The 11,017-nt window shown below is 35.2% G+C and overlaps 1 protein-coding gene across 23 annotated transcripts in view; it reads left to right on the top strand.

The window, feature by feature from the left end:
• Window positions 1-11,017, top strand: part of DENND1A (DENN domain containing 1A) — a 544,513-nt gene that overhangs the window by 126,480 nt on the left and 407,016 nt on the right. For 20 of the 23 annotated variants that reach the window (XM_077968018.1, XM_015116876.3, XM_077968015.1 and 17 more), the window contains one exon: window positions 9,782-9,825. The exons of the other annotated variants lie outside the window; for them this stretch is intronic. Coding sequence is in view for 15 of the 20 variants with exons in the window: in XM_015116876.3 (XP_014972362.3) it covers window positions 9,782-9,825 (44 nt within the window). In the remaining 5 variants the exon portion in view is untranslated. The remainder of the gene's footprint in view (window positions 1-9,781; window positions 9,826-11,017) is intronic. 23 annotated transcript variants of the gene reach the window in all.

Genomic DNA, 11,017 nt, shown 5'->3' on the forward strand with positions numbered 1-11,017 from the left:
AGGCGACAACAAAGCAGAGTGGTGATGGTGGCGGTGTTGGTGGTGGTAGGGAGGAGGGCATGGTCTGGTGACCAGAAGTAAAAATCTAGGGTTTTGGAGAGTGAGGAAGGTGAATGGCCTGTAAGTGACTCTAATGAACAGAGGCTGTCTATCCCACCTCCAGGCCAGTGGGAGGAGAGGTAGGGAATAAACATCCAACTCTTCAAAGGACCCCAGAGGAAGCGAGCATTCAGTTGCAGTAAGAAGATAAAGATGTAAAGGGAGCTTAGAAGAGGTTGCACGTTTTGCTTTTGGCTGACCAGGAGTGCCCAAAGCAAGTTAGTTTCGTGAGTTGGAGAGCCATGGACATGAGTGTGCCAGTTTTGCTGTTCCTGTGGCAACCTCATTAAAAATTCAGTGCACTTTTGATGGAGGACATAGTTCTTTGTCTTTTGAATTTTTAAAAAGTGTTGGTATGATTGACTGTTAATTCATATAAGAATATACAATTTGCCACATTTATGAGTGATGCCCAAGTGCATCTTTTGAAAGATTTGGATAGTGGGAAGATGAGAAAGGTGAACAGAGCATGTCAAGTTTTACGGGAAAGTTAAATGACTAAGCTGGCCAGGTCTAGAGATTTATATTTCAGACACAGAGATGAAATGGGCTGGGTTGGTCTTAATGTCTGCACTAAGGATTGTAGGCTGTTATGATAGCTTTCCTACCTAAAGGTCTTAAAACATTAAAAATGGTAAAGGTCCCCAAAAATTTAATGTAGAATTATTATATGATACAGTAATTTGACTTGTGGATATATACGCAAAAGAAGTGAAAGCAGGACTTGAATAGACATTTGTACACACATGTTCATAGCAGCATTATTCACAATAGCCAGAAGGTGGAAATAACCCATATGTCCATTGACGGAATGATAAACAATGTGATATCTACATACAACGGAATGTTACTCATTTGTAAAAAGGAAGGAGATTCTGACACATGTGACATCATGAATGAACCCTGAAGATATTATGCTAAGTGATTTCACTTATATCAGGTAACTAGAGTAGTCAAATTCATAGAGACAGAAAGTAGATTGGTGGTTGCCAGGGGCTGGGAGAAGGGGATAATGAAGAGTTGGTGTTTAATGGGTTCCAGGTTTCTGTTGGGGAATATGAGAAATTTCTGGAAATGGATAGTGGTGATTGTGGCACAACAATGTGAATGTACTTAATGTCACAACATGGTACTTAAAGATGGTCAAAATAGTAAATTGTGTGTATATTTTACAACAACAAAAGTCTCAAAGGACATAGGCACTGCTTCTCTAATGGAACAGATAAGGGCTAGGCAGCAGTGGCTTGTTCCCTGGAAGCAGGGTGGAGTGGGGAAGGCAGGGTTTTGGTATAAGGAAGGCTCTGTTTGATGGGTATGTGCCTCCCCTGCAGAGATGTCCGTGTTGTCTCTCCTGTATGAATGGGAACTCCAGCACTGGGGTTCTCATTGTGGTTTAGAGGTACTCGGGAACATGTTTTCTTAAGTAGGAAGACATTTTCTCTGTGTTCTTATTTACTCTATTTGTTTAGCAAATTTTTTTTCATAGATGAGATAAGGATAACTCTAGCCTTCAAAATCATTCTAAGTTTTTCGTATGAATTCATCTTTTAAATATTGTATTTACTAGTTGAATAGAGTGCTAGTTACTTTGGAGTCATTTTATTTATATCCTTAACTTGGCAAAGGACTATAAATAAAGAAATTGGAAAGCTCTCATTCATAATCTGCTAAGGCCTATTTCATGACAGCATGTTGTAGTTATTTGTCCAGATGTATTCTTATTGTTGAGTCACAGTAATGACTAGAAGACAGATCAACAGGAGGACGTAAATAAATAAAGCCAAAAAGGAAAGCCAGTGTTGGATTCTTTGGAGCCTGATGGATTCAGGCTGAATCCCAGCTCTGTTACTTAACTCTGTGAATTTGTTCATTGTGAGCCTCACTCTTCTTATTTATTAAATAGAGAACTTCTACTTACCTGGAAGAGTCATTATGATTAAATAGGATAATAAATTAAGCCACCTATGGCAATGGTTGGTATACCTAAGCATTCAATAAGAGGTTGCTGGTAGTATTATAATTGTTACTGCAAAAATGTTTAGTGGGACTCTGTTTCTGAAACCCAGTATGCAAACTTAGAAAGCAAAAGAATTAGCAGAACGGTCCTTCAATTTATACAGATTCACCTCAGGGTTTCTGTAAATCTGGGAGAGTCCCTAGTGTATTTGATGTTTACAGATCATTAGCAAAACAGATGCCAGGAGGCAAATAAACTGTAGCTTAAGGATTTTGGAACTACTGACAATGTAGAGAAAATCAGTTTCTGATAAAGTTATAATGTTTCTAAGTAAGCAGTAGAAGGCAATGGGAAATTTTTAATTGGGTTTATAAAAGTTTATTTCAGGAACACATGTATTTCCAATTTGAGGCACACCTATACATCTGTAGTCATCGAATTTATAGTGCTTGCTTATTTCTCCATTGGGGTTAATAATATAACAACAACTAATATTTATTGTGTGCTTACGACATGCCAGTGTGATCTTTAGGAAGTCTGTAGCATTCAAAGGCTTGTTTTCATTTGGATGTTTGGAAATTGGCCTTTTATCCACTTGGAGACACAGGGTGTTTAATGAGTTTTTTTTGTTCTATTAATTCTATTACACTCCAAATATTTGTTCGGTATTTATAACAGTTAAGACATTTTGTAGGAGACAAAGTTAAGTAAGACATGGAACTTGGCCTCACAACAGACCTATTCACTATATTGTATATGCTTCAGAAGTGTGTCATGGGATGAGCCCTGATCTAGTCCTGGACTCTACCCCGGCTCTACTACTTCTTTGTGGAACCTTTTTCTGCTCCCTTAGGACAAGGCCAGATGCCCCTGTGCTAACTAATTCCTAGTATCACACTTACCAAGCCCCGTGGTACCTGCTTGTTTAATTCTCTGTGTTCTCCATTAGGGCTAGACTGTAAACTCCTGGAGGGTGAGGACTGTGGCTTATTGATCAGCACGGTCAGCCACAAGTGACTACTAATTTTCTAACTTTGGACAAGTGATAACCTATTGCTTTCTTTAACTATGATAAAATTGATTTAATAGTCTCTATAGCATAGCTTTGTCAGGAAGGTAAAATCAGAAATTTTCTATAAAATGCCTATCACGGTGCCTGGCAAATAGTGGGTGTTCCATCAATAGTTTTTTATATTTGAGTAAATAAGTTATCTCTTTTCACCAAATTTGACAGATACGATATATCTATTTATGAAGACCATATGGAGTGATGTCATATTTGTAATACATAAAGGGCACAGCTGTCATTTAGGCAAAGTATAAAGTAATTATTCATACTGGCATAAAAATGTGACACTTCAGGTTACTCATTCAAAAAAGTGGGATAAAATGAATCCTAACTCATAGAGGAATTACATGGAAGCCTGAGATTATAATCATAAAAAAACTCATCTATAATTATCTATCAACTTGATAGATTTTAGGAATTGTTTCCAATAATTCTGAAGTAATTTTTAAGAATTCCAAATATTTAAATTTAAGTAATAATGAAAGTTGAAAACTAAGATATTCAGTAGAGAAAAAGGTAAATGTAAGTGAACATATTCTTTTTATTTATTTTTTATTTTTATTTTTTTTTTTGCCTCCAGCATACCCTACCCTTCCTTTTGCATTTTAAAGCTCCCTTTGGAATTTCACTTATGTTTGAGTTTTGGATTCACGTAGCATAAATTTGGTTAAAGATCAGACTTATATTCCTTTTGTAGATGAAGTTATGAAAAATATTTCAAACTATCAGTAAGTAGTGGCTTTTGCTAGTTAAAATCCTTCCGTATTCTTCGGAAAGAAAGATGAAACTCCTAGATTTTACTGTATAATGTCAATGGACTCATTATTTGTACAACAGCTGATGCATTTAGGACTTGTTGATTCACTTAATTGGTAACTGTACTACATTCATAACTTCAACAACTGAAAACAATAGGTCAGTGTCTGCTGTTTATGCATAAATAGTCACATCGGAGCAGGATATGTCTGAAAGGCAGAATATGTTAGTCTGAGGAGGAATCTGGCATGTGAATGGCTCCATTGCTTGCCATACTGAGGTGGGTTTTTGCTCTCTTTCCTTGAATAATGTTATTTGTGTTTTTATTATGGATATTGATGGTTAACTGTTCCTATGTTACCAGGCTGGCCGCTGTGAAATTGCATTTGATTATATTTTAAATGCCAGTGTTGGGGGAAAATGCTAGACTAGACTCATGGTTAAAAATTGGGATGATTTAAAGTTTTTATGTCTTACAGCCTTCATGTGCTAAAGCAAAAAGTTATACCTAGAATAGATTTTTTTAGAGTAACAAATTTCATTTGTACATGGAATCCAAATAAATGTTCATTTATAGTACTTCAAAATGATTTTTTTCTCTAATTTGTGAATTGCATGTCTTTCAAATTTTAGAGTCAGATCTGCATTTTAGAATCAATATTTTGTGGAAAAGACTGATTTTTAATTAAAAAAATTTAAAAGGAAAAACAACCTAAACCTTTATGTTTCATTGTCAAAAAAAGGAAAACATGCTGGTGATTTTTAAACTCTATAAAACATTTCAAACATTCTTTTCAAAAATATATTATTTGTAACAAGTAAATTTTAACAATCAAACAATATAATTTACTAGAATAATTATGTTTAGTTATTACAAAATGCTAACCTAATGAGTCTGGTATTTTACAATGTAAAATAAATGAAGCTGAGTTTTTGTAGCTTTAGTAAGTTTACTAGTGTCCTTGAAATGCTATATTTAATGCAGTCCAGTTTGCAGTCATCTTATCAAGAAACTTTAATTTTGTGTAATACAAACAAATTTTCTTTTTGAGGATTAAAAGAAAGCTTATTTCTGAGTGTATTTAGGGGAGAATTTGAGCTTGTTCTTAAACTATACAACTTCTTAGACTATTTTCTGAAAGTCTACATTTTTAGTGTATAAAATTTGGAAATGTCATTAGTGAAAGAGCAGTGTAGTGGACTGTTATCCTGTTTGCAGCATATTCCCATCTTCTCATCTGGAAAATTAAATCTGATTACAGCTTGGATTAACATTTATGGTTGTGGGGAGAGGAAGATAGTATCTTAAACTCCATGAAATTGAACAATGAGATTATATGGTTTATAGCTGATGTTAAAGTCCTGCTTCTTTAAAGGGCAGATTTTGTAATTGTAAGCTTTAAATATGTTCAATATTTTGTCTCTTATTGACTGAAATATCCTAGAGATAATGATTGGGTAAATTCAGCGGGCATTAAATGTAATGTTTTCTGCCTTGAAATCCTAACATGTTAAAAGTGAAAGCAGTGTAGATTCCCGTGTTAACTGCTACATTTGCAGCTTCTCTTAAATTTCCTAGAAGAGGTCCTATTATAGGAGATAATGGCTTTTGGTTAGTATGCAGTTGTTATGTGTTTTGTACAAAATGAAGTCGGTGTATTTTTTAATCAGTTTAAAAATATGTCATGACTCTTTAAATGAAGTCATTGGTATGACAAAGGGAAACAGGAAAATAATTTGGTAAGGTGTGTGTGTGTGTACACATACGAGTTACCAATGTACAAATGAGCCCTCATACATAACCACAGCACTTTTATGAATTATTTTGCATTTCTGTTGTAAAAGATCTGTCTACCACGTTTTCTAGGAACTTTAAGCCTAAGGCAGAACTCAGGGTTTTTGGAGCCTGTGTAAAATAATTTATAGCACCTTTCCAGTAAGTCTTGCCCACACTCTTATTCTATTAATTAAACATTCTGTGGCAATCTGGTATATCTTAAAGATTTAAAAGTATGTATAGGAGAAGACTGGAAAACATAGACTGTTGAGGTGGAAGCAGATTAGCCTTTCTTAAAAGAAAAAATGTTAGACATGTTTGTTTAGGAGATCAGTTTTTTCCTGCTGTGAAGACATAGCTTTTTAAGCATGGTCATGTTCTGTGCCTGAGTGAGATTGTGCTTTTGGGAGTCCTATACTGTGAAATGTGTGTGTTTAAATATGGAAATGCTTCAGTGAAAGTGATGCACACGTTTCTGTGGGGACAGCCTCTTTGATGGCCATGGTGCTGTGACATCACAATGACATGATATGAAACCTTGTCTGAGAGCCACCTGCCTCTTTGGTTAAGAGATGCATGGACTTTATTAGAGTGTACGTATTATTAGCAAGATTTTTAAATACAATATTTTTTTCGTGTTGAAAAGTATTTTCCTGGGAGTTGATGACATTGATTTTTTTAAGTTTGTAAGTTATCTATTGCCTAAAGTAGAAGAAAGTTATTGAGAGAAAAGGATAAGGAAAGAAGGGTGTGCTATGTACCACTAGATTCTTAATTTTCTGTCAGCGGGACAATTCTTGGGGAAAAAGCTTGACATACGCTGATTACTCTATTCTTACTGCCAATTGCCTAAGCAAATTATGTTACTTTCTTCTGTGATAGTACTCTTCCCTGCAGATTTTTGTGTTGAAAGTTAGCTGTTTGGTGACACTACATTTGATGGCGAGCTTATGAATGTGAGAAGGTGTTTTGGAACATAAGCAATTATAGCATTGAATGGTGGATAAAGAAATAGATATATAAATATTAGACCGATGCAGTTTTCCAGTGTATGTTATTTTCCATATAAAGATATAGAACATTTCATAAAATGTTCCCAGACCATTTAAAACTCAAAGAAATGCAGCTGACGCAATGAAATACATAGAGTACTTGTAAAAACATACAGACACGCAAGTGGATTGCTGCCAGACAGAAAATTTAAAGGCGGTTTGCTTAACTGCAGGGTGCTAGGTTTTGTACATGTGCCATGCTGAAACTGTTAGTAGGGCGGGTGTTGTGTTGCTTGAGAAAAGCAGATTGTATTTGGACCTTTTTAACTCAGATGTTTCCAATGTCGATATTTTGGTGACATTATGGCATTGTGATTGACTCAATGTGAAAAAAGATTTCAGCCTCCTGTGTTAAATAGACATTTTAAGAAAATTCAAATAAATTATTTGCAGTTTTTGTGTTAATCTTTCCAAAATGGCTTTCGTAGTTTTATGAACTATCAGACTGAATCTTCTAGCTGATTGAATGGAACTTTATAGGTTGACTTGGTTTTAAAAAGCATTGCTTTTCTTCCTTTCTTTCAAAAAATGTATTATATTGCTTTGGTGAATGTTAAAGACCTATGAAGTTTGTTTTTTTGTAAATGTTAGAGGCCTTAATGAAAAGAAACCAAAAGTTGTATGCTTGAATCATAGTAACTAATAATGCATGTATTATCTTGGAACGTTATTCTGTTAAAACCTGGTAATTTCATTTTAGAGAGTCTTAGGGCAATTGAAGGAATTTAATTGATGGTGTTTATGTTGCTTTCCATTGAGGCAGTATTTGGAATAATACAGTTTGAATGGCCTCCTTTTTGGCATTCCGTGGTCATCTTTATCTTCAATGTGTTAAGATAGGTTGATTTTTTTTTCTTTTCATTGATTTTCCCATGCTTTTTTCAATTCTATGTTGTATATGTTAATAAAAAATATTTTTATATGAATTTTTTTGTTATGATTTCTTATTAATATAGTTGACTGAAAAGATTTAAGAACCATCTGCCACCTGTGAATAAGAATGGTATTTTTAAAAATTAAAGAATATACTACAAATTTTGGTTTCGGACATATAGTCTTTCACAAAAAGGTGATAGAAAAGTAATCTTTGGTTTTGTTTTCATGGGTATTTTGTAGTTCCCAAGAAGCACAAATTACTGCAAGAAAGAGGGCATGATAGTAACGATTGGCATGAGAGTAATTTTTGTATGAAGTTTGGTAGTTAAAGAATAAGTGTTAAACCACATATCAGTTGGAAGAAAAAGAATAAGCCTTAGATGATTTAGTGGCTTTCCCAACCTCTGTTTTATTATGTCTCTCAGTGGCTTAGAGCTGCATTTTTTGGGTCTCTGTACCAAATTTTAAGTTATTTATGTATGTTTTAGAAATTATAGCCACTGCCCTCTTTTTTAGGCCCCTTGTTCCCTTTGTTCACCCCCTTTTCCCCTCACTGCACACTGGTAGAGGATTGTTGGGCAGCAGGCTGCCCCTTTGTCTCCTGCTGGTGAATTCTTCACTGCTGGCCTAGTCCTTTTCCTGCCACACTCTTGGTGCCCGCTGGCCTCCTCTCTCATAAGGGCTGAGTCCTTGAGCAGTTTCAGTCCTTGGGGCCAAAGACGGGTCAAGTGAAGAAGCTGCTGCCTACCAGGGAAGCCCTGAATTGGTACTGCAGGGGCATTACTCCAGAGTTCTCTAGTTGGTCTAGACACATCGATTCCTTCCCAGTAGTTGAAGATGAGGGTGAAGAAAGAAATTGATTCCCAGCTTTTAAGCCAACCAAAAGACACGTAAAGATTTGAAATCACTTGCAGATAGTTTCAACTTTTTGGCACCACTCAACAACAAAAGCAGGAATATTCAAAAGGTTTTGGTGTAACCTTTTGAATATTCCTGCTTTTGTTGTTAGTCTTGGGTTTTAAAAAATAATACACATTGGCTGTAATGACTTGAAAACTGGTATTTCTAGGATCCTAGTAGTTTGTGAATAGGCCCTTAGTTTTTTCCCTTCTTGATTATTCACTGCAGAAATGGACTGCAGTGAACTTTTACATGGATTCACTTTCACAGGGATGTAAATTAGTGTTTTAGTGTTGTATTTAAAGGTAGCCATGGGTAGCATATATCGTGATCATTGTTAGACGGGAGACCCTCAAATCTGTGATTTTCCATAAGCCTCTGAATTGATATATGATTTCTCAAATAGATATTATTCTGACCTCTGATCACTTTCCTTAACATGTCTCCAAGGAATCAGATCTTTTCCTTATTAGAAATGATTGAATGTTTTCCTAATCGATAGTAAATGGAATGCTAATAGCTTTTAATTTTTTCACTTCTGTATTGACTTACAGAAGATGGCATTGAATCATCTTGCTTATGATTTAAGAATAAAGTGATCTCTTTAGTAACTCCATTTTAAATAGGTGGTCATAAAAGGTATTTTCCCCTGTGTATTTGTATAGTTTCTGAGCAAGTTTGATTATGTCAGCTGGAACGTAATTTTTTCATGATATTTTGTTTATACTGACAAGCCAAAAGCATTGGTTCTCTTCTGAAGAAAACTTCCATCTAGTTTTATCTGCCTTTTCATAAGAGTGTATAAGCATTTTGAGAAGGATAGATTTCATTTATTAAAGCAATGAGTTTTGCATTTATTCCTTGAAAAAATTCTCTCGCTCCCCCTTTCTCCCCAGTCTGAACCAGTGCTTAAGGTGGTTTATCAAGCCCACATCTGTAACTATGCAAAGGAGGCTTCTGATTAGAGAAGAAAAGTCAAGCAGGTTTAAGACTCGTTTTCTCTGGAAAAATATATTGAGGGCAATTTGCAGCTGGCAAGATTTTTGCATTAGGTAATAGTCTAAAGTTAACAGTAGCATCAGGTCTTTAAAATTTTTCTTTTTTATATTTCTGGAGGAGGGTAATGGGAGTGCCTTGCCGAGTCCTTCCTTGTGCTCATCAACATAGCAGCCTCAGCTGCCCCCCTTGGATCCCCTGCCAGGGCTGCTATCATCTTCTGATCAAATATTAATGTGTGATCCTCTGCTTGCTCACTAATCCAAAGCCAATTAATATTATCTGTCAATTATTTACAGATCCTGAGGTGCAGAGGCAATTCCCGGAGGACTACAGTGACCAGGTTCGGAATGCGTAATTAATTTTTTACATGACAAAATTTATTTCAGAGTTGTTCAACATATTATTACTGTTCTTTTTACTGAAAGAGATAAATGAATTTTTAGAAGGGAAGAAAAGCAGTAATTAGGAACCAAAGACAAAAACTAAAATGTATTGAAGTAGGACGGAAAATATTGGTGCTAGATTTGGGGTGTTACCTTTGGGGAGAAAATGAACACAAAATAAGGAAGAAAACCTATCAGAAATTATATTCTTCACTTTGAGGTATGCTACAGTCTGCACTTCATTAGGAAATCCTTTTTGGATTGCCTGTGAACTTTTAAAAAAAATGCTATTTCAGGAGTCAAGAAGCAGTGTAACAAAAAAGAGGGAAGAGGGAAGTTTATAACATTTCCTGGAATTTGAAATAGATGATGAAATTATGTGTTATGGTAGTACCTGAAGGAGAAGATGCACGTGCAGAAATGGACTTAAGGATGAGGGTGGTGCTGATGAAGGTAGTGAGTTAAGGTTGGCCAGTTGGCTCTACCATCTTGAGTTGACAGCATTCTGCAAGCATAGAATGGGGTAGAAGGAACGATTTCACTCACAAGGTAGTGCTGAAGTTCTGATGTTGCTATATTTTTTATAATTAGTTCTAGGTTATACATTCAGGATTCTAGTTTCTATCTTGAGAGATATTGAAGATGTTCTGTAGCTTTTTTGGGGCACCTTATATTTTTAGTTCAAATATGCAATTTGGTATACTTTTAAAAGCAGCTTTGAAATAAAAGCATTCTTGATTACACCGAATAAGACAACTTTATAAAACCTTTCACATGTGAAATACCATATACAATAAAAGCGTGTTGCTTAAGTACATCTATTTAATTTTTTTATTTAAAGTCTTTGAATGAGGATAAGTACAATAGAATAGAAATACCCAGTGCAGTGATAGTAACACCTTTAAGGTGTATCTTGTTGTGTAGAGAGCAAGGTATCTGATACATCTTTATGAATAAAGGGGACATAATGTGACCAGGAATAGAACTGGATAATCAGTATAATGAGATGCTTTGTAATGAGATCTTATAGTACAAGAACCCAAGAGAACTGGTATGGTTTGCTTTGTGTTTGATCTCAAGACTTTTAAATAAGATTTTAAAAAATATTAAAATCTTCCGACTCTGTCTTTTGCTTCATCTTCTACCAGG

The sequence above is a fragment of the Macaca mulatta genome, chromosome 15 (genome assembly GCF_049350105.2).
Source record: "Macaca mulatta isolate MMU2019108-1 chromosome 15, T2T-MMU8v2.0, whole genome shotgun sequence".
Classification (NCBI taxonomy): domain Eukaryota; kingdom Metazoa; phylum Chordata; class Mammalia; order Primates; family Cercopithecidae; genus Macaca; species Macaca mulatta.